At 43.7% G+C, this 25,143-nt stretch overlaps 2 protein-coding genes across 2 annotated transcripts in view; both read left to right on the forward strand.

Moving 5' to 3' along the window:
• The window catches only part of LOC120995068 (C4b-binding protein alpha chain-like), a 694,048-nt gene that overhangs the window by 631,772 nt on the left and 37,133 nt on the right, over window positions 1–25,143 (forward strand). The window lies entirely within an intron of this gene.
• The window catches only part of LOC120995069 (C4b-binding protein alpha chain-like), a 362,014-nt gene that overhangs the window by 299,738 nt on the left and 37,133 nt on the right, over window positions 1–25,143 (forward strand). The window contains exons 13-16 of the mRNA XM_040424050.1: window positions 516–612; window positions 3,222–3,301; window positions 5,591–5,767; window positions 8,627–8,818. Of these exons, the coding sequence (XP_040279984.1) occupies window positions 516–612; window positions 3,222–3,301; window positions 5,591–5,767; window positions 8,627–8,818 (546 nt within the window). The remainder of the gene's footprint in view (window positions 1–515; window positions 613–3,221; window positions 3,302–5,590; window positions 5,768–8,626; window positions 8,819–25,143) is intronic.

Raw genomic sequence — 25,143 nt, forward strand, 5'->3', positions numbered from 1 at the left:
ACTAATGGTTCTATTGGGCATAGCTGTTTATGATCCAGTGTTTGACTACATTCTGAAGCTGACGGACTCTGCAGTTTCCTCTTTGTCCTCTCTTGGGGGTACCACCTGATGCTATATATGTTTACATGTTTTTACATATTATATGTATTTAATAAAGTATACTTTTATTATGATTAATGGAGGTATCATGTTTTTTTTGTGGGATAGATCTTTGATGAGGTCTACTATATTCTAAGATGCATGTTAAGCTTTAGATTTTCTAAGAGATCATAAAGAATTATATATGCAGTAAAATCTCCTTGAGACGGCCACCTAAAATTGAACTAAGAAGCGTTCGAGGGTGGGGGAAGAAGGGTTACTTTCAAAGATAGTTGCCAAAATGCATAATTGCATAACATGAGGTGTAACTGAAAATCTGGAGGTAGTCTTCTTAATGAGGTATTCTTTGGGAGAAGTTTCACTTTACATGTTTCATCAGCATTTAAGAAAATCTTTTAATGTATTATCATTTACAGGAAGATCTTGTGGACTTCCTCTGAAAGTAAGGAATGCAGTATTGGAAGCAAAAGACTTTTTATTTGAATCAGAGGCAGTTTATAAATGTGAAAAGGGGTGAGTTGAATCACAATGTGTGTTACAGTTTTTTTCTACAGCTTTAATTTGAGCAGCCATTACAAAATGATTTTGGTTTATAAACGTTTTTCAAAGCTAACTAAATGGAAAATAGATGGATGCTTTTATATCCAACCTGGCCACAGTCTGTGACTGGTATTTATGTATATTTTGCATGTTCACTAATACTCCTTATTCCTCTGGTCACTCCTCCCCATTTTCTAGGGAAAATTATGTGTATTTTGTATGATACAAGACATGGAGCCACCTACAGCATAGTATTAGTAAAGAGCACTGATTGAAATTAAGATGTAATGCAGATAACAAAGGGTTCTCATGAAGTCAATTACATATAGAAAAAACAATTGACAAATTAAATTGTGGGGCTTTGATTGGTTGCTATAGCAGTGTGAGGCCTTGTGAAGACTCCCAGACCTGCTGTAGCAGACTGCCTGCTATGGCACAGTTTAACTACTGCTACTGCTATGACAAAAGGCCTGTCAAAATCCCACAGCCTGCAGTTGTAGTCTGTTGCAGTATATGGTACAAGCGACCAGAAGATCATATATTCAAGTCCCCTAAGGGGACTACAAATTGCAGTAAAAGATGTTTTTAAAAATTATAAATAAAAATGTATGAACATGGTGAATGGCACTAACAGAAAGTAAACTCAAAATGAACAATTTGCTGTTTTTCTGGTCATGTTGCCCCCCCTCCCCCCCCCCAAAAAAAAGAAAAAGAAATTGAATAGAAAATGATCAAATAGTCGTATGTACGCCAAAATGGTACCATTAAGAGCTACAGTTCGTTCCACATATGTGGCATGCATTTGGATTCAGTGCCCCTGAGTCAATACTTTGTAGGACCACCTTTTGTTGCAATTACAGGTGCAAGTCTTTTGGGGTATGTCTTTACCAGCTTTGCACATCAAGAGGCTGAAATTCTTGCACATTCTTCTTTGCAAAATAGCTCAAGCTCAGTCACATTGTACATACAATGTGGTCTGGTCAAAAATGTCTTTGTTCTTCTTCCCACTCTTCCATAAAGGCCAGATTTGTCGAGTACAAACAACTAATAGTTGTCCTGTGGACAGTCTCTCACCTGAGCTGTGTGACCAGAGTGACCATGGGCCTCTTGGCTGCTTCTATAGTTAGTGTTCTCCTTGACTGGGCTGTCAATTTTGGTGGACAGCCAAGTCTTGGTTGGTTTGCAGTTGTGCCATACTCCTTCCATTTTCAGATGATGGATTAAACAGTTCTCCTTAAGATTTTCAGAGCTTGGGATATTTTTTTTATAACTTAACCTTGCTTTACACTTCTTCACAACTTTATCCCTCTCCTGTCTGGTGTGTTCCTTGGTTTTCATGATGCTGTTTGATCACTAATGTTCTCTAACAAACCTCTGAGCCTTTGACAGAATAGCTGTAGTTATACTCAGAATAAACTACACACAGGTAGACTCTATTTACTAGTTAGGTAACTTCTGAAGGCAACACAGTACAGGGGGCTGAATACAAATGCATGCCACACATTTCAGATTTGTATTTATTAAACATTTTGAAAACCACGTATCATTTTATTTTCAATTCACACATACTTGCTACTTTGTGTTGGTCTGTCACATAAAATTCCAATAAAATAGTTTGTGATTGTAACGTGAAAAAAGTGGAAACGTTAAAGGGGTACTGTATGAATACTTTTTCAAGGCACTATAAGTATTGGGTACTGTGTTGTATTGCCATAATTGTACTGACCTTCTGAATAAGAACGTCATGTCAATTTATATGCTGTAAAAACAAACCACCAAAAACCATGGTGGAGTTGCTTTTTTCCAGCTCACAAAGTTTTTTTCTACTTCTTCTTCTTCTACTTTCTGTCGTTAAGTAAAACAACTTGCAGAAAGGAAATAAATGAAAGCACAAAAAAAAAAATTTGCTCTGGCGCTTAAAGGGAATTTGTCACCATGAAAATGCAATGTAAGCTACAGGTAGCATACTAGAGAGCGAGAAGAGCTGAGCAGATTTTTAGATAGTTTTGTGGGGAAAGATTCAGTATAGCAGGCATTATTTAAATTCCTTCTTATTCAAGGAAAAGGGTCCTATCAGTGATTGACTGCCTTCTCTCTATGACTGTGTATACAGAGATAGCTTTCAATCACTGATATGACCTCCTGCTTCACTTCAAAGTCTAGAATGACCAGGAATTTAAATGTAGAAAATAAAAGTTATAGTGAATCAGTCTGCTCAGCTTCTTCTGCTCTATAACATGGTGCCTGCAGGTCAAACACCATGTTCAACGTGACAGGTTCCCTATAAGGTGTTAAAAATTTGGTGTCACCTCAGACTTTCATGACCTGTATAAAAGGGTGCAATCACTGAATAGAATCACATATTTTTTATTTGAAAGTTCTATCAAGTAATTAATCAGCACAGAATGTAAACTACATGTGTGTATAGATTTAAAATAACTGATGTTCAAGGGTGAACATTCACTTTAACATTAGATCAAGGAAGCAAAAACAGTATAATAAAAGTTTATGTTACATACATATGCATTTATAATTGACTGAACAGAAGCAGATAAAAAATGTGTTTGTTCATTTAATTTTAGATACAAAATGGCTTCCCAAAGTAATTATCTCAAATGTGGATCAAATGGAAGATGGGATGGTGCTTTACCTATATGTGAAGGTAAAAATGTGGACTTGTCTGCCAGGTTCCTTCTAGATGTTATAGGGATTGCTGATTTCAAAATAAATTGCAGAAATGACATACACTGACGCAAAATGAAATTAGAAGCTGCTAAATCACTGCAGGGTTTTCCTTAGCCCACAGTGAGAAGCCCTTCTCAGTGCCCATGGGTGCTGATGTAAACAAGCTGCAGTGTTCATAGTTTCTCAATATAGGGCTTTGTCCCCCACTGGGCAGGAACTGATATTGTTCAGTGCAGGTGCTTATACAATACTTGTACTCAGGGCTTTTTTTCTCAGAGAAAAGGTGGTGGAACTCACCCCCCCTCCCCTGGCCACGGCCCTACCCACCCCTAGGATCGCCGCCTAAAACTGCCCCTTTAGAGAACAGGGATGCAAGTAAAATTGCCAGTGACGGTCGTGATAGCCAGGCTGCCAGTGCCCGCAGCCGCCGCCCTAGTCCACACATGGGCAGCGTAGCCTGGCCTGGCCCCTTCCTTCCCTCCCAGTATAAAATGCCCCTATACAGAGCCCCCGTATAAAATACCCCTTCTTTTTAGCCTCTGTAGATGTCCCTATAGTGCCACCCAATAATGTGCCAGTAATAAGTGCCCCAATAGATGCCCCCAATCATGTACCAGTAAGATGTGCCCCATAGATGCCCCCAATCATGTGCCAGTAATAAGAGCCCCCCACCATCATGTGCCAGTAGCCTGAGTGCCCCCCTATCATGTGCCAGTAGCCCCCTATCATGTGCCAGTAGCCCCCCTATCAAGTGCCAGAAGCCCCCTATCAAGTGCCAGTAGCCTCCTATCATGTGCCAGTAGCCCCTCTTATGTGCCAGTAGCCCCCCTTATCCCTTATGTGCCAGTAGCACCCCTTATGTGCCAGTAGCACCCCTTATGTGCCAGTAGCCCCCCTTATGTGCCAGCAGCCCCCCTTATGTCTGTTCCAGCCCAGCAGCCCCCCTTATGTCTGTGCCAGAAGCCCCCCTTATGTGCCAGTAGCCCCCCTTATGTGCCAGCAGCCCCCCTTATGTGCCAGTAGCCAGTATCCCCCCTTATGTGCCAGCAGCCCCCCTTATGTCTGTGCCAGCCCAGCAGCCCCCCTTATGTGCCAAGATTGTCATTTTTACATATAAAAAATTATAATAATAAACTTATACCTACCTCCTCCAGGATGCGATGCAGGCCTCTTCCGGCCTGTGTCCCTCGCTGGCTCAGGCAGCGCGATGACGTCATCGGGCCGCCTGCACCGGCCTCTGATAGGCTGCCGGCCTAATGCTGGCAGCCTATCAGAGGAACAGGGAGGGGACACGCCTCTCCCTGCCCTGCCGCATTACAGACATTTGTATTGCTGTCTTGAGGACGGCGATACAGATGAGATGACTTTGGAGATGAGTGAGCGCTTCCACAATGGAAGCGCAGCGGTCATCTCCTGCTGTGCCCTGCCGGCGCCCCCCTTCTGACAGCGCCCCGGGCGGCTGCCCGGCCCTGCAGTAACTAAAGGGGGACGGGGCAAGTCGGCAGAAAATAGGTGGCGGAACGCCGTTCCGCCAGAAAAAAAGGCCTGCTTGTACTGTGTGTCCTGTTTACTGCACCTGTGCAGTAGAGGCCACAGCCAACATTTTACGTTGGCATCAAGTCTCTTAAAGAGGACCTTTCACCGCTCCTGACATGTTTGGTTTAATAGCTTCATGCATTTCCCATGTAATAACAATCCTGGAACATCTAGTCTTATGGCTGTATGTTGTGTGATTCCTTTATTATTTCTACTAGAAGTTATGAATGAATTGCTATTAGCCTTCAGTAAGGGTACAGAGGAGAGGTAACCAGTTGGGTCTGTGTACCTGCACAGACTCACTCTATCCAATCAGTGCTGCCATTTTTCAGACTGTTCAGGTACACCCCCCAACAGGTTACCTCCCCTGCTCTTGACCCTTACTGCAGACAGCTAGCAATTATTCATAACTTCTAGTAGAAATAATAGAGGAATGGGACAACATACAAACATTAGAATAGATGCTCCAGAATTGTTATTACATGGGGAATGTATAAAGCTATTAAAACAGACATGTCAGGAGAGGTGACAGGTCCTCTTTAAATTTAGCGGGGGAGTGAAACATTTAGGTTACCTGAAGTGCATTTTCAGGTTTTGAGTGCACTTCAATTTAGTACGGAATTGATGGCATGTAAAAATAAGTCCTTTTTTGCTAAAAGGTGATCTCTTTCGGATATCTTGTTTTATTACTTTATTTTACAAAATGAAACAACATTTTCTTGGTTTGTAGCACAAAAATGTTTAGCACCTGGGGACATTAAAGATGGATCGTATAGCCTGCAGAAGGAAGAGTATACTTACAATGAATCTGTGACGTACAAGTGTGATACATTACAACTGGTTGGAAAAGCGTCATTAACCTGTACAGATGAAGGAAAATGGTCATCAGGTGCACCACAGTGTAGAGGTTAGACATTTACCCTTACTTCTCTCTCAGAAAAATATATTATCTTCATCATGTACGTCTACAGTATAGGTCTGACCTGGATACAATTTGTACTCGAATACAATACATAACCCATAAACAAGAGTAGTGCTGTTTCTGGGGAAAAAACATTGCAGACACACAATTTTAACCTACATGACAAAGCTAATTTTCTCCATATTTTCACCCCTGTCATTATGAAAGTCATACATTTCTTGTTTTCCACAGTTTTTTTTTTGTTTTTTTTGGGGGGAGGGGCAAAAATTATGCTATCATTTTGGGTTTTGTTATGGCATTTACACTGTGGTATAAATATGTTCAGTTTGTTCTGGAAGTCAGAATAAAGGTATGGCAATATCAAATTTATGTTTTACTACTTTTCTCTAGAAAACTATGTGAGAAAATAGGGGGTTATTTACTAACAGAAATACATATATATTAGGTGTATTTCAGATGGAGATTGCAGCGCAAAGGTTCTTTGCGCCGCAATCTGCGACTTTTCCCCTCTCACACCAGGTCTAAAAAAGTGAGCGTGGCTTAATTTTCTATGACAATTTTAGGCGTAGAAAATGGTCTAAATCTATGCCAGCAAGGAATCTGGCAGAGATTTAGAAGCAGCGCCTCTATATAACTTCGGTATATCCACCACCAGCTTAGCGCCTTATTAAGACCTCCTTCTAAAACGTCAGTCTTAATAAATGACCCCTATAGTTTTTACCTTGCCATATTCTGAAAGCCAAGAGTTGAGGAGCCATAATATATTTTGTAGCTGTGTGAGGGCATTTTGTTTGTGGCATGAGTTGATGTTTTCATGGCCACTAGTTTAGGATGCATAGCAAATTTTGCTAGTTTTTTATCACTTTTTTTGGGAGGCAAGATTAATGCCCAAAAAAAACTATTCTGGTATTGTTTATATTATTTTATTATTTTATTTATTATTACTGTGTTCAGAGGTTAGGTTAAATAACAATATATTTATAGTTTAGGTAATTATGGATGTGGAGATTACAATTATTTTGACTTTTTTCTAATTATTTTTGACTTAATAAACAATTTTGATAAGGGAAATATTTTTACTCCAAGTAAGGTACTTGTACTCCAATCAACTTTATTGCAGATATGATACATTGCAATACTTTGTTTTGCGCCTGTCAGTGTAATGCTAATAGGTATCCTTAGTAAGATCTCCCTCTCTCTTGTTTATATAATTCCAACATATTCTGCAATATTTTACAGACATTGGTGGTCATTGATCAAAGGCCAGTATTTTACGCCGGTCTTTGATCCCCCCTGCACTGCTGGAGCATGCACGTAGTTTACGAAAAGGTACAGATCTTGTCGTAAATTAGACACATCCTCTGGCAGTCCATGCATCTAGACTGAAATCTACCCCAGCCCCTAACTGAAGTAGATTTCAGTCATCACTGATGCCAAGAAACAGGTAAATGTTGGTGAATTTGCTGGGCCCCATGGCCCCACCCCCTGCTATGCCCCCATCCTGTCCCTAGCACTCTCCAATGGCGAAGACAGAGTAAAGACAAAATGTGTATGGGCCAGGGGTCCCTTTAAGGGAAAGTGTATCCCTTGCCCCTTAGGAGGCTTCTACAAAATATGTCCCTCTTATAGAGCAAGTAGTCATGACGCCAGTTGCAGATAAGCAGCGAGGACATGGAGTCCCCTTTAAGGATGGTGGTGTTGATACCCGAGGTAGGAATGCCAGAGTGGTGTAGGTGGGTCCACAATGTCCCTGAAGGTGTTGTATGCACGTGTCATGGTGCTCCTACCTGGATATCATTGGATCCCAGATGTGGTTGTCCGTTGCAGTGCAAAAGGGGTAGTTAACTTGGATGATGGAGGAAGTAGAATAAATGGAGTCCAGACTTTTAGTAACATTGAACACAGCTTTACTTGGCATAAACAGTAATCCAAACAGTTTACAGACTTGGTCTTGGTTTCCAGCAGATTTGGCATGAAGTTCTGGCACGCAAACACTTTCAGCCCTGCTACACTGTCAGGATTAAATAGGAACTTTTCCTTTAGCTTTATGCTGTAGGCTGTTACTTAGCTTTGTGTAGTCTGACTCTCACGGTAATCCTAGGAAACTTCTTCCTGGCTTCAAGCTTAATTTGGCTTGACTTCTTAGGCAATGCAAGCCCAGGAGGGGACATGCAACCATGTATAAACTCAGAGGCAAGGCCTGTCCAGGCAGGACAAGGCCTTATTTCTCCCTTAGCAGGAGACAAGCTACACATACAACCTCACCCCCTGAGGGGTAGGCGTAGACTCACCTACACTAGCTAAGACTAAGACTCATCCCTCTCTAGAGAGGGGAATAGAATAGAAGAAGGGTTCCATTCTACGTTAGTACAGCTCTGCCAGAAATTCCGCCACCTTGTGGTAAACCAGGTAATTGCATGAACATGAACAGTTTCATAGGAATAAATACATACATTTTGTAGGATCTGGCAATAAGTATATATGTGATAACACAGGATGCACAATTAAAGATAGTAGGGGCCAGACAAAGGTTGTAATGCCACTCTGGGGCGTTACAATTGTAGACTGGAGTTGTTTATAATGAATCTGGATTGGAAGTCATTCTGTTTCAGGAGGAGCCCAGGTGTACAGTATATTACAGCTGGCTTCTTCTGCAGATAGTGGAGGCTTAGCTTCTGAGTCCTGCCCATTCATACAATGTAACTGTATGTCGAGATGCAGCAGATCACTCACGATCTTGGGTAAGGAGAAAGAGATGCATGCAGAGTGTATACAGAGGCTTGATACAAGATGATACATTGAAATTTATTAATGACTGATATTTCCTTACTATTTCTTTTATAGCTGCCTGCACTTTTCCTCCTGAACTTGACTTTGCAGTGGTGGAGGAAGAGTTTATCCACCAGGAGTACTTTGACAATGGAACAAGTGTGCAGTATAAATGTCGCCCAGGTTTTGTTCCTATCACCAGCAAGAATAATAATGTAACATGCCTGAGCGATCTAAAATGGTCACATCATGAGCAATTTTGCACACGTAAGTCTAATTTCTTATCACGTTTCTTTGTATGTATTATTATCTATATAATAAATTAAAGGGGTTGGCTAGCTTATGGTTAATTTTAGAAATTTTAGAAACCTTTAGTCAACTTCCTAATAGGGTGAAACAAGAGCGCCTGTGCCGCTGTCCCCTACATTGCAGCACCAGCCCCTTGTCCTGACAGTCTGCTCCTGTGTGCACATAATGGTCCTACCCCTAACATAGCTGCTGATGGAGGGGAACATAACTAGAGCCATCCCTTAGTGGCCTTCATAGAGTAACACTATGCATGGCACTGTGCATGCACTAGTTACCCAAGCCATGGAGGCTGCTTATGGACAGGTCTAGTTACATTCCACTACATCAGCAGCCATGTTTGGGGAAGGGTCCTAATTAGGCTTGAGCGAATTGACCTTCGGATCATAGATTTGAAGTCAATTCGTTCAAATACTTTGATTTTGATGCTGTTTCCATACAGCATTAAAATGTATTGGTTCTGTGGAGCCAAAATTCATCTCGCCCAAAATTTGCTCAAGACTTCGGTGAATTAATACTGTATTCATATCTGTGTATTTAAAGACAATTTAAAATAGCAAGTGGCCTTTGGTACTGGCTGGTACCTTGGTACCAAAGCCTTCTTCGGATTGCTACAGTATGTTAAATTGTTTTTAAGTACACACATATGAATACAGTAGTAATTCATCAAAGTCTCAAACTTTGGTTCCACGGAACCAATGCATTTTAAAGCTTTATGGAAACATTAAGCCTTAAAATCAAGGTATTTGAAAGAATCAATTTCAGATCTATGATCCGAAGGTCGATTCGTTCAAGCCTAATCATAATGTTTACACAGGAGTTGTTTGTCAGCACTAGAGGCTGGCGCTGCAATGAAGGGGGCAATAGGGCAAATGCTATTAGTAAGTTGACTATAATGCTGGTTTCAGCACATTTCTAAAATTAACCATAAATTTGGCAATACTTTTAAAATATGAGACTAATTTCCTATTCTGATTTTTTTTACACAGGAAATTAGTCCCATATTTTAAAAGAGTTGGTAAGTTTATGATAAATTTTAGAAATTAGCTGAGATTGACAAAGTATAAACTGCACACTTTATTTTAGGGTCTATAGCAGGGTATATTTTGAGGCAAGGACACATTAAAGAGGACCTTTTACCACTCCTGACATGCCTATTTTAATAGCTACTGTACATGCATTCCCCATGTACTAACAATTCTGGAGCATCTATTCTTGTGGCTCTATGTTGTGCCGTTCCTTTATTATTTGCACTAGATGTCAGGAATGAATTTCTATTGGCCTTCAGTAAGGGTACAGAGGGATGTAACCAGTTGGGGGGGGGGTGTACCTGCACAGACTGAAAATGTCAGCACTGACTGGATAGAGTGAGTCTGTGCAGGTACACAACCCCAACTGGTTACCACTCCTCTGTACCCTTACTGAAGGCTAATAGCAATTCATTCATAACTTCTAGTGCAACATAGAGTCATAAGAATAGATGCTCCAGAATTGTTATTACATGGGGAATGCATAGAGCTGTTAAAACAGGCATGTCAGGAGAGGTGAAAGGTCCTCTTGAACAATGGGTGTCATCTCACCTTGCTGCGATACAGGCTGCCATTCTGGCTTGGTAACAGTCATATAGATGCTGGATATCCTCCTGTGGTATGTCATTCCAAGCTCTTTGAACTTGACCCATAGTTTAGCTAAGGTGGTTGTTGGCTGCTATCCTTTAGAGATCCGTTACCCCATCCAGTCCGAGACATTCTCGATGAGGGAGAGATCTGGGTATTGAGCTGACCAAGGGAGCTTCTGGATATCCTGAAGAGTATGTTGTGTTTCACGGGCATTATCTTGTTGGAACACATCTCCTGAGTCAAAAAAGGTAATAGTACTGGTTCCACAATGTCCTGGACATACCAAAGGCTGGTCAATGTTCTCTCCATGAATACTAGGTAATGGCCATGGTAGCTAATGGTGCTGCACAATATGACACCTGGTATTGGTTTTGTGCGTCTCTGTACTGTGTATGATCACAATAGACACTCTCCAGCCTTCCTGCAAACTCTGAAGGTAGTGTATTTTTGGTCCATGTACCCATAGACCAGAATCCCTGTAGTTTTTTGCTTCTTGATGCACAAACAGCTTTCATTCCCTGCTGTTTCAAGACATCAGCTAATTTTGTGACCAAAAGGGTTTGACTCCCCACATACTGTCTAAGCTGCCCCCTTTGGTTCTTCAGGGAACCTGTCACCCGGATTTGGGGTATAGAGCTGAGGACATGGGTTGCTAGATGCCTGCTAGCAAATCCGCAATACCCAGTCCCCATAGCTCTGTGTGCTTTTATTGTGTAAAAAAAACGATTTGATACATATGCAAATTAACATAAAAGAGTCATATCTTACTTGTGTGACCAGAGAAGAGTCATATTTTCAAGCTCTGACTCATCTCAGGTTAATTTGCATATGTATCAAATCGGTTTTTATACACAATAAAAGCACACAGAGCTATGGGGACTGGGTATTGCGGATGTGCTAGCGGCCATCTAGCAACCCATGTCCTCAGCTCTATACACAAAATCCAACATCAAAATAAGCCCTCCTTTTATTCTCCCTAACTGTGTCACCTATTCACTTGACCACAGCTCTGTTTGGCATCTACACTGTATTTGCTGTTCTGCGACTTTCCTCTCTGCATTCTTACATAGGTCTGTATTTCCAAGGTAAATGACACTCCTAAACATGTATTTAGAAAATATGCTGGATTATTTGGACATCAGAGCGGGTCTGTTATAGTAGATTTACTTTAGTTGCCTAGCCCTGATTTCCAGATGCAAGTGTTGTTTAATTACTCTGAGAGCAAATTATTTAATTACTCTGTTATTACTCTGTTATTTAATTACTCTGAGAGCAAATGGAAGGTGGGTAAGGCAGAGAATTAATCACAACATTTTGCCCCCCCCCCCCGAGCTGGCGGCGGCGGCGGAGCACAGGGAGATGAGCGCTTCCATTGTGGAAGCGTTCATCTCCAGTCATCTGTATCGCCGTCCTCAGGACAGCGATACAGTCTCAGATGCCTGTGCTGCGGCAGGGGAGGGAGAGGCATGTCCCTTTCCCTTCCTCTGATAGGCTGCAGGCACTAGGCCGGCAGCCTATCAGAGGCCGGCGCAGGCGGCGCGATGTCGTCATCGCGCCGCCTGAGCCATACAGCGCAGGACACAGGCCAGAAGAGGCCTGCATCGCATCGCTGACATGGAGGTAAGTATGTGTTGTTGTTTTTTTTTAAATATATACAATGCTGTTATTACTGGCACAGAGGGGTTGTTATTACTGGCGGGGGGGCTGTTATTACTGGCAGGGGGGCTGTTATTACTGGCACAGAGGGGTTGTTATTACTGGCGGGGGGGCTGTTATTACTGGCAGGGGGGCTGTTATTACTGGCGGTGGGGCTGTTATTACTGGCAGGGGGGTTGTTATTACTGGCACAGAGGGGCTGTTATTACTGGCGGGGGGGCTGTTATTACTGGCAGGGGGGCTGTTATTACTGGCAGGGGGGCTGTTATTACTGGCAGGGGGGCTGTTATTACTGGAAGGGGGGCTGTTATTACTGGCAGGGCGGCTGTTATTACTGGCAGGGGGGCTGTTATTACTGGCACAGAGGGGCTGTTATTACTGGCGGGGGAGCTGTTATTACTGGCAGGGGGGCTGTTATTACTGGCAGGGGGGCTGTTATTACTGGCACAGGGAGGCTGTTATTACTGGTGGGGTGGGGCTGTTATTACTGGCAGGGGGGCTGTTATTACTGGTGGGGGGGCTGTTATTACTGGCACAGAGGGACTGTTATTACTGGCGGGGGGCTGTTATTACTGGCAGGGGGGCTGTTATTACTGGCAGAGGGGCTGTTATTACTGGCGGGGGGGCTGTTATTACTGGCAGGGGGGCTGTTATTACTGGCAGGGGGGCTGTTATTACTGGCAGGGCGGCTGTTATTACTGGCAGGGGGGCTGTTATTACTGGCACAGAGGGGCTGTTATTACTGGCGGGGGGGCTGTTATTACTGGCAGGGGGGCTGTTATTACTGGCAGGGGGGTTGTTATTACTGGCACAGGGGGGCTGTTATTACTGGCACAGAGAGGCTGTTATTACTGGCGGGGGGGCTGTTATTACTGGCAGGGGGGCTGTTATTACTGGCACAGGGGGGCTGTTATTACTGGTACAGGGGGGCTGTTATTACTGGCAGGGGGGCTGTTATTACTGGCACAGAGAGGCTGTTATTACTGGCGGGGGGGCTTTTATTACTGGCACAGAGCGGCTGTTATTACTGGCGGGGGAGCTGTTATTACTGGCAGGGGGGCTGTTATTACTGGCAGGGGGGCTGTTATTACTGGCACAGGGAGGCTGTTATTACTGGCGGGGTGGGGCTGTTATTACTGGCAGGGGGGCTGTTATTACTGGTGGGGGGGCTGTTATTACTGGCACAGAGGGGCTGTTATTACTGGCGGGGGGCTGTTATTACTGGCAGGGGGGCTGTTATTACTGGCAGAGGGGCTGTTATTACTGGCACAGAGGGGCTGTTATTACTGGTGGGGGGGCTGTTATTACTGGCAGGGGGGCTGTTATTACTGGCAGGGCGGCTGTTATTACTGGCAGGGGGGCTGTTATTACTGGCACATGGGGGGCTGTTATTACTGGCGGGGGAGCTGTTATTACTGGCAGGGGGGCTGTTATTACTGGCAGGGGGGCTGTTATTACTGGCACAGGGAGGCTGTTATTACTGGCGGGGTGGGGCTGTTATTACTGGCAGGGGGGCTGTTATTACTGGTGGGGGGGCTGTTATTACTGGCACAGAGGGGCTGTTATTACTGGCGGGGGGCTGTTATTACTGGCAGGGGGGCTGTTATTACTGGCAGAGGGGCTGTTATTACTGGCACAGAGGGGCTGTTATTACTGGCGGGGGGGCTGTTATTACTGGCAGGGGGGCTGTTATTACTGGCACAGGGGGGCTGTTATTACTGGCACAGGGGGGTTGTTATTACTGGCACAGGGGGGCTGTTATTACTGGCACAGAGGGGCTGTTATTACTGGCACAGAGGGGCTGTTATTACTGGCAGGGGGGCTGTTATTACTGGCACAGAGAGGCTGTTATTACTGGCGGGGGGGCTTTTATTACTGGCACAGAGGGGCTGTTATTACTGGCAGGGGGGCTGTTATTACTGTCACAGGGGGGCTGTTATTACTGGCGGGGGGGCTGTTATTACTGGCACGGGGGAGGCTGTTATTGCTGGCACAGGGGGGCTGTTATTGCTGGCACAGGGGGGCTGTTATTGCTGGCACATGGGGGGCTGTTATTAATACTGGCACATGGGGGGCTGTTATTAATACTGTCACATGGGGGCTGCTATTAATACTGGCACATGGGGGGCTGTTATTAATACTGGCACATGGGGGGCTGTTATTAATACTGGCACATGGGGGGCTGTTATTAATACTGGCACATGATTGGGGGCACTATAGGGGCATCTACTGAGGCCACAAAGAAGGGGTATTTTATATGGGCACTCTGTACAGTACAATTTTATACTGGGACACATTATGGTGGGTACTACGGGGAAGGGGGGAGAGGAGTACTATGGGATCATCTACGGGGGGCACTAAGAAGGGGTATTTTATACTTGCAAATTGAGGGACACTGAGGGCATCTACTGGAGCATTGTATACTGGTACATTATGGGGAACACTAGGAGGAAGGAGGGTGTGGATCACTATGGGGGCATTTACTGGGGGCACTATATAGGGGTATTTTATACTGGGACATTATGGGGGCACTATGGGGACATTAGCTCAACTGGGGGCATTACAAGGGGGTATTTTTTGCACTGTCACATTATAAGGAGAATTATTTCTACTGGGGGGGGCTTTATTACTCCCCCATGGAATGACCCCCTAGTAGAAGCACCAGCCTCTCCCTGCTCCGCTATCCCTCTGCCCCTTCTCCAAATCCTTATTATGAAATCTTTCTCATTAGCATAAAACACAACATCAGCTCCGCCGAGCCCCTGGCCAAAGTGTTGAAGTGGCATCCGAGATCCCCAAGGGCCAAGCCAAGTAATTGTAAGTTTTCATGTGAAATATGTTTGTTATACACATATAGCCTACACTGTGTAGTCTGTTCTATAAGCACCATTGTTTTGTGGCGGCGGACCAGGCTCTGGATCCGCCAGTGGTGGTCAGATGTGACATGTGGTCACATGATAGGTCCCTAGCTAGGAGTCATGTCGAGGAGGATTATTCTGATGATTTAGCTTGAGGGAAAGGAGCAAAGAGGCATGGTTTAGACAGTGTGTCGAACAGGGCCAAACATCTTTGGTCACATTAAGCTGATGTCTCCACACAGCAGGAAGTGAAACCTGTTTCCTGTTTGTTGAATATCCCTTAACCCCTCGGTGACCACCCATACACCTTTTTACTGCGGTCACTGAGGGGCCTTGGGCTGGAACTCCGCCTTTTCACAGTGGTGCTTCAGCCCAAGCTAGCGCTAAAATGATGAGCTGGAGCTCCATGCCCATAGCTACCGGAGGTAGTTGAGGGCTCAGGGCAATGATCAGAGAAAGGGAGAATTGGTCTCTAATAACGTAATCACGGAAAATGCCAGCAGCAGAGCTGCTGGAAGTAAACTTTTTCCCTCCACCTAAGAGAGGAGGGAGAAAGTCTCCGGTGCCAGGATCGGGTTCCCCAGCATCCCGATCAGGGATCAATAACATTACTCTCTCCTCTCACATAGGAGAGATAAAGCCAAAGATGCCCTGATTGGGTCCCCCAGTACCCCGATCAGGGCAAGATTTTTCCAATTTCCCGCTGTTGGAGCCCCCCTCCCCCAATAAAATAAAAGAAAACACAAAATGGTGCAGGCATGCTCAGTAGTTACTGTGCTCAGGATCTGCCTGCAGCACAGTTACGATCAGGGACCATTACTACTGGTCCCTGATCATGTGATCTCCATGATAACCCTATATAAATTTTTATGCTCTGACAATTTAGTGAATCAGACACCGCTTTAAAGGTGGAAATTTATTCAGATAGCAGGGACTCTAGCTCGGCCTCCATTCCTGGACCCCATAGCCCTATGGTAGTAGAAGTCGCCACCTCATCAAATCGCCACCTGTTCCTGTCTTTTCCACTACGTGAGTTCCTTCAACTTAATTCCCCCCCAAGTACCCTAATTTTTACCTACTCCCCAAATAAATTTGGAAGTCTCAAATTTTACCCTTTATGATTTTTTCTTATTTGTTTGTGGACAATAAAGTCCTAGAATTAATTGTACAGCAGATGATTCTGTATGCCAAACAGTTTGCTGTACAAAAGCCCACATCTATTTATATAAGAAGGTGTCCCTGAAATAATAAAAAAAAATTGAGCCTAAGGGCGGGTTCTCACCAGCGTTAGGAATTCCGTTATAGTGTTCCATTATAACAGAGTTATAATGGAATCTAACCGAATTTTAGGATAGAATGCAAAACGAAACCATTTAAGAGGCATTCCGTTTTGCTCAGTCCTAATATATTTCTATAAACAACCAAGATGGGGAAAGAAAACAAATTTGGTGCGCTCACCTGAGGCAAAAGGAGGATGCATGGACCAGGCCAGGAACCTTTGCATAATGGTATATATACAGAAAAAAGAGAGCGGTCCAGCTTCCAAATAACGTGGAATATTTTAATGATACAGTGCAATAAAACCAAGTACATCCAGTCTACGCGTTTCAGATCTTTAACAATATAGATCCTTACTCATGACAAAGAAGGATAATGTAAACCAGGACTAAATAGTGACCAGCTGGAGCGCAACAAAGCGCAAACAGGTGCCCACAATCAGTCATAGCCACACCCTCACATAGCAGAACCAGATAAGATACATCAAAAAGCAGGTTAAAGGTTAATATGTAAAACATATGGTATATAACCATGTATACAAAAGAAAAAGGAAAAATGAGAAGGATCAATAATGTAGTATTAAATCGTGTCTACGATTTAAACCATTTGGAATGCAGGAACCCATTCGAAAGATCCAATACGATTCTCTATTCAGCAATTTCTTCCTGTGGTCACCTCCTCTGATCGGAGGGTTAACTCTTTCCAAACCATGTACCTTCATTCACTTTGTGTTGCCTCCATGGACTGCCGCATAGTGTGAACTGGCTGCAGAAATGTTTCTGATTAAAGCATGTGGTATATCAGAAACGCGTCTGCAGATCCTGGTTTTAGGACTGTTTGAAGTGCAGCCGATGTATTGGAGGCAGCACAGGGTGACTTCCTTAACAATAATACATGTGGTCTAAAATTCACCCTTCATCATGATGCTTCCACCATTCCATTTTTAGATCTCCTATTATCTGTCAAAAGTAGGAACAACTGGGTGACCGTAAGGCAATACCATCCTGCATGCGACATCCTGTCATCCACCACATGTAGTAAAAAATATCCCTAAAGGGGAATTTATTCATACTAAACGTAATTGTTCTGTGGATCAGGCATGTCGCATGGAGTTGGATGCAGTCGAGAATCGACTTTTCGATCAAAAATATTTGGGTGTTTTATTGCGACACACGAGGGAAAATGTTGCTGATATCTCTCGAACTGATTTAATTTTTCCTCAAAAAACTCAACTTGCATCCAGCTTAACTTGACCTGCAGGACTGAAGAAATCGATTCCGATTTTTGTTGCGAATTATAGTCTCGAATTCTCTCTATTTGCAAGATCGTAACTAAACGTTTGTCAGTCCTGCACACCGACAGTCAATGGTCTAATATCGTCAGTGGGGGTACTAAATGTATTGCACGAAAAGCCATCACCCTTGGCAACAGAGTGAGTCCCTCTATGTTTACTGAGGTCAGCACTATACAACCAACATGGCTGAGATTTATTGGCAGTTTCAAATGCGGACACAAAATATCTATCGTTTCTGATATACCACATGCTTTAATCAGAAACCTCTCTGCAGCCAGTTCACACTATGCGGCAGTCCATGGAGGCAACACAAAGGGAATGAAGGTACATGGTTTGGAAAGAGTTAACCCTCCGATCAGAGGAGGTGACCACAGGAAGAAATTGCTGAATAGAGAATCGTATTGGATCTTTCGAATGGGTTCCTATTTAATACTACATTATCCTCCTTTGTCATGAGTAAGGATTTATATTGTTAACGATCTGAAACGCGTAGACTGGATGTACTTGGTTTTATTGCACTGTATCATTAAAAGATTCCACGTTATTTGGAAGCTGGACCGTTTTCTTTTTTCTGGTAATAAATTTCTATGGGCACATATAACGATTCTTTTTTTTTTCGTTATGCATGATGGAAAAAAAAATCCTGTTGACAGGACTTTTTGTTCAGTCATACATAATGGAAAAAAAAGGAACCATTATATGTACCGAAATATATTAGGATGGAACAAAACGGGGGCGTGGCCTAGCGGAGCATGTGAGCGGACTTGTGGTACAGAGCTCCTCTGCTACCTCGGCTATTTTATCCTGAAAATCTATTGAATCCTTGCTTATCCTGTGCATACCTGAACGGGCATTGAGGAACCCCCTGGCTGGGGAGGCTGAGTGCAGCTACCATGACCCGCAGGAAGGAGCAAAGGGGATTGGAGAAGAAGAGCCAAGATGGCGCCGGAGTCACCCCTGGACGTTCAGGTCGCATCACTGAACTTCAAAGAGAAGCGGCAGCTAAACTTGAGAAATATGCCAGATTGTCGGCTGCTACCTCTGGGAAAGGCACTCCTAAGAAACCAGTGGCTACCGGAGACCTGTCTGATGTGGACTCTGATACTGAAGGGCCTGATTCGGATAGCATTCCGGCGGCTCGGTCGAACCGATTTGGCGCTCTGGCCACTGTAAGTGATCACTTGCCCGCAGAAACACCTGACTCCAATCTGGAAGAGCCGACATTAAAAGACGTCATGCAGGCTATAACTAAATGTGGCAGGTCACTAAACACCCTTACCATGCAAGTAGGAGCCATTAAGGAAGATGTATCCATAGTGCGGCACGACATGAAAAAGTTAGCTGACCGTACGACTGCTTTGGAGGGTCGGATGGGAGAAATGGAGGACGCCATGTCCCCTTTGACTAAAAATGTGAGAGATTACTCGATGAGACTGGACATTATTGCAGCAAAACAGGACGATTTGGAAAATAGGTCCCGCCGAAATAATGTCCGGGTGGTGGGGGCGCCAGAAAAAGTGGAAGGTGGCAACCCGTCAGAATTTTTTGAATCCTGGCTACGGGAGAACTTTGGTGCAGATGTACTAACTCCTATATTTGCTGTGGAGAGGGCCTACAGGGTCCCTACACGTCCTTTACCGCCGGGTGCCCCACCTAGAACAGTCTTGATCAAGATTCGGGAAATTATTTTAAGGAAAGCACGGGAAAAACCCAACTTGTCTGTGGATGGACATAAAGTGCCGCTTTTCCCGGATTATTCACAAGAGGTTCAGAAACGAAGGGCCAGATTTCTAGATGTGAAGAGGCGTCTGAGGGCACTTAATGTATCTTATTCCATGATGTACCCGGCTAAGTTACGGGTGGCCGCGCTGGGGACCACACATTTTTTTGAAGATCCGAAGGAGGCAGCAAAGTGGATGGATCGTCATGAGAGGCAGCTTGCAGCGGAACACGACTGATCCACAATTGGATAAGCGCCATCATGTTTCGTATAAGGTTATATGATTCTGCTCGATGTGACCTGGTTGTGTTTGGGTGTGAGTGGTTAGGAGTGATATTGTGTATGATGAGGGTATATGGATAGGAATCTTACTGTATTACTAATTGATTGTATAGTCCGATAGGTACTGTTATTTTCTTAACTGTATTCTTATATGATTGTTCGAGGAGCGATGTATGGGGAAGCTCTGGTTTCCTTTTTGTGCTCTCTGTTTAGTGGTCGCGCACCCACGTTTGTTTCTAGGTACACTCTAGACTTCCTTTCTAAGTGACAGGAGGAAGCTTTAGGATACTCGGCTAACCCCAATAGCGGGTTGTGTATCTCTTCCCACAGGCCTTATTTAGGTGTTATAGTGGGACCTGCTACTGGGGTGGCTGCTGTGCTACCGTGGAATGTTTGGGAAGAAATGTTGGGGGGAGGGGGGGTGGGGGGGTGTTCTGTTTAACTTTGATGCACGCACTATATATGAAGGTAACGGTATTAGTCTAATGTCTGAATATGTTAAGACGCATCAATATGTGTGTACTCCTGGTGTTATTGGATATGACATTGGAATGACCCATTTCTGGATATCTGAGTATGGCGGGGAGGGTTAATATTCTCAGCTGGAATGTACGGGGGATTAAAGATGTCATTAAAAGGCGGGCAGTCATGGACTGCATGAACCAACATCAACCATTGATCTGTTGTATCCCGACTAATTTGACCGCGCAGCCGCAGTGGAAAAGGAGAGAGGAGGAGAGTAAACGGGCGGGCAGAGGCACACGGAGGGCGGGGTTATGAGCCATTGAGGAGGTGCTGCCTGGGGCTCGGACGATTGAGACGCCGCCCTGGGCACTTGAGAGGGCGCATTTACAGAATCTTAAAAGTTAATTTTTGGCTGAAAGAAAACTCCATTAGATACAACAAAGGTACCGTTTTTAAGTTCTGGGTGGCACATATAACGCTATTTGATCAGTCTAATATGCTCAAATGTGGTGACAGACTCCCTTTAAAGGTATACTACAATTTATAGCAGACATGCCTGATATTCCAGTTCTGTTACTTGGGGACTTCAATAACACTCTTGATCATAGTCTAGATAGGATGGGGATGGGACAAATACCTCAATCAAATGGATTAACGCCCTTTGGGGTTCTCATGCAAGAAGCTATGATGCTAGACTTCTGGAGACTGAAAAATCCGTTAGTGAAGCAGTTCTCTTGCTGCTCTAGTACTTACAACTCTCTGTCCAGAATTGACCTTATTCTTAGGAATTCCCTTATGGGACAATTTGTGAGGGATGTACAATATCTGCCGCGTAGGATCTCAGATCACTCACCACTGATTGCGGTGATTGACCTCCGTGCATCGCGAGTTCATAAATATGGGGGTTGGAAGTTTAATCCTTATTGGCTGCCTCTCTTACCAGACGCTGGCGGAATTGGAGAAAGGCTTAGGGAATTCTTCCAGTTTAATTTACCGTCCGCAACTAAATCAGTAGTGTGGGAGACTATGAAAGCATTCCTGAGGGTTTGCTCATGGCGGAAGTTAATAGGAAAAAAAGTGAATCTAGGGGACACACGAGGAAGTTAATTCTGGAAGTTGAGGCAGCGGAGGCAGATTATGTTTCACACCCACAAGACGTTACTAGAGACAAATTGAAAGAATCTCAACAAAAATTGAATGATAGGTTATTGGAGCAGGCAAAAAACAAGCGGTTCTTTCAGAAACAAACCTTCTATGAGGAAGGAGAGAGAGCGGGTAGGCTTTTGGCATTGATATCTAAGGCCCAATTACAACCTACGTATATTGCAGCTTTGAGGGATACACGTGGCGTTATTCAAACTGAACCGCCACAGTTGCTCCAGGTCATCTACTCTTTTTATTTCACACTATATAAATCTAAACTGAGAGTTAGGGATGCGGAGATTGATCAATTTTTGTTACCCTTAGAACTACACACCCTGTCAAGGGAACATAAAGCATTGCTGGATAGCCTTATTACGGTTCAAGAACTAGAGGTAGCATTAGGAACAATGTCTTATAATAAAGCACAAACGTTATTCCAGCATTCTCCTTTCTTAATTACTAGCGTTCTGTAATGAGGCCAAGCGGCAAGGTCGGCTCCCTGACTCCATGAATGAGGCAGTCATTGCGCTGCTGCCTAAACCCGGTAAAGACGTTCTTGAAGCTGAATCTTATAGGCCCATTTCTCTACTCCCAGTTGATATTAAACTTTTGGCAAAAGTATTAGCAAACCGCCTGAATTCGGTGATATCCACTCTGATATGTCAGGATCAGGCAGGCTTTGTGCCCAATATGTCGACTGCGGTAAACATCAGACGCTTGTTTCTGAACATTCAGGCAACCCATGTCCACGCCTCGACAGCGGCGGTCGCATCTCTTGATGCGGCCAAAGCGTTTGATAGCGTGGAATGGCTATGGCTGGTACTCAAGAAAATAGGCTTTGGAGTTGAATTTATATCATGGGTTCAACTACTGTATTCTTGCCCTAGAGCGGCGGTGAGGGTTAATGGCGATATGTCTGACCCGTTCATGCTGTTTAGGGGTACTAGACAGGGGTGTCCACTGTCACCGTTTCTTTTTGCGGTGGCAGTGGAGTCCTTGGCTGAGGCTCTAAGGATGGCTGCCACAGTCAAGGGTCTTCGGTATGGAACTAGGATAGAAAAAGTATATGCCGATGACTTGCTTTTGTTCTTGGATGACTGGGAGCAATCTCTACCTGCCGCAATGACAATCATTAATCACTTTGGGGATATGTCTGGATTGGTGATTAACTGGTCGAAGTCTGTCTTGTTACCATTAGGTAGTAGTAATAGTTTGCCACCACCCACTGCAGGAGGACTACAAGTGGTCACATCCTTAAAGTATTTGGGGGTGTGGGTTACTGCAGATTTAGGTGACTATGAACGTCTGAATCTGGTGCCAATGCTTGCTGAATTTCGGAAAAAGATACAAGCCTGAAGCAAATTACCCATGTCTGTAATTGGTCGAGTCAATCTCTTGAAAATGATACTAATGCCCAAACTCTTATACCTTCTCCATAATGCACCAATCTGGATCCCGCTTAGGTTTTTTAATACTGTTAACACAGTTTTTAGAGACCTGATATGGAGGGGAGGTGTCCCTAGGATTAAACTTTCAACCCTTCAACGGCCAAAAACGCAGGGGGGATTAGCAGTGCCGGACCCTTGGTACTACTACATTGCAGCCCAGTTACAGCATTTTAGAGGATGGGGGGACGAGTCCCAATTGAACAATGCTGGTCGTATTATTCAATACTTAATTCACCGTACTTGCTTATTGTCTGCTTTAGAAGACAGATCATTTCATACACATGGTACTCAATATACGCTGATAAATATGATGCATAAAATATGGTGGAAAACTAAAGAAAGGATAAATATTAATGGGTATATTGCCCATACGCCTATATGGCCTAATCACCTATATGCTGAATTAAACAAGGTTAGTGGAGTGCAACAATGGGAGCAATATGGGTTGGGTAGAATGGCTCAGCTGTTCTCAGACAAGTCATTGAAGAGTTTTGACATTCTAAGGCAGGAATTTGGCATTCCTCATAAGTATTTTTATATATATTTGCAGCTGAGGCATGCTATTCAGACTTAGGAAAAACAGGGGAAGGTTCAACCGGCATCCAAATGTATTATCATTGATTACACAGTAAGAGCAGGTACCACAAGTGGGGTGATATCCCTTTATTATGACACACTCAGTAATCCAACCCGCTGAAATTGTATGAGAAGTGGAAGACGGATATTGAGGATCTAACGGAGGAAAACTGGGAGGAAATCCTTACTGACTTGCCGACGCTGTCATTGAGCGAGTCATATAGGCTTTCCCAATTATATCTCTTGCACAGGGTTTATAGAACGCCTGTGCTGCTATTTAAAATGGGCTATCGGAGGAATGATGTGTGCCCGCGCTGTAATGTCTCGCGAGCAAACTTGATCCATCTTATGTGGAACTGTCCGCGTTTGAGGAGATATTGGGTGGAGGTAGTGGAACTTATAAATCAGGTTTTCCAGTCTAGTCTAGAGGTTATATATATGTCCAGCTGAATTAATGAATAATATATGAAGGAGTCATAGAATCTGTAACTTTTCCAGCCAAATTTGAACCTTTAAAACATAACTTTTACTTATTTATATGAATAAAATGACACCGCATTAGTGATTCACCTAGTGAAAAATGTGAGACACATGATATCACATGATAGTCATGTAATATCATGTGTCTCACATTTTTCACTAGGTGAATCACTAATGCGGTGTCATTTTATTAATATAGTCTAGAGGTTACCCCACTGACCTGTCTACTTGGCTTCGTGAAGGTGCCAAGAGTCATGTTGAAAAAGAAGGTGGCTATTATGCAAATACTGTACCAGGCAAGGAAATGCATAGCATTTCATTGGATTGATAATTCAGCTCCTACAGTTCAGGAAGTGGTGAGTAGGGTACACACGCTGGTTAAACTGGAAGAGTATGTTTACTTAAAAAGAAACTCGATTAAAAAATTTGAAGCAATTTGGTTTCCATGGGTTTCACACTATAATCTGTCTTAGAGTGTATTTGCGTGACTTGAATGTTGTGATAGGAGTGGGTTGTGATTGTTTATGAGTATGTCAGAATGTGGGTTTGTAGATTGTGAATGGATGCATGTGCCGGGACATTATGTGAACATATCGTGAGCTACAGAAGTACTTCAGCGACATATGCCGTGTACCAGAAGAAGGACTGTGATGTCTTTAATCTGACTTACCAACAACTGATATGGACCATACCTTTGTCTTCTAAAATGGTCGTGCTTTGGGGAGGGGGGTGAGGGGGGGTTGGATGGGATAGGGGGATTGTTGATGTACCTGTATTAAAATCTTTAAAATTTTATAAAAAATTATCTGATCAAAAAAAAGGATGGAACAAAACCGAATGCTTCTTTAAAGAGTTTCGTTTTACATTTCATCCTAAAGTTCCATTATATTCCGTTATAACTCTAACGGAACACTATAACGGAATTCCTAACTGTGGTAAGAACCCGCGCTTGCCCTTAATATGGGCGTTGTAAAAAAGCCATCCGTCCGATCCTACTGGGCTGCGAGTACAGTCCATTCAACCCTTGTGTTTGCAGCAGTTATATCCAAATCCTCTATGAAGGCCTAATGCATTTTTTTTGACAATTCCTAAATCCCCTCAGAACTGACCCAGCTAAATAAATTGAGACCCCCTTATTTCCCTCCTTAGGGATTCATTCTTAAACTTATATCCCTCCCCCCCCCCCCCGATAAAAAGCTATCTGTTGAAGAATCCTTTTTTAGTTTTAAAAGCCGCCTTTCCTTCCGTCAACTTTTTCTCTCCAAGCGTGCCAGATATGGGGTAAAAATATATAAGGTGTGCGACACCAGGCTATACCTGCAGTTCGTCTGTTTATGAAGGCAGAGACCGCCATCCGAAAACCCCAAGGCTGCCCTGAAATTATTGGGACATCAGGCAAAATTATGTGTGACCTATTGGCACCATTCCTACACAAAGGGTACCATGTGTACACCGCTAATTTTACAC

Source organism: Bufo bufo, chromosome 3 (genome assembly GCF_905171765.1).
Source record: "Bufo bufo chromosome 3, aBufBuf1.1, whole genome shotgun sequence".
NCBI classification, from domain to species: Eukaryota; Metazoa; Chordata; class Amphibia; order Anura; family Bufonidae; genus Bufo; species Bufo bufo.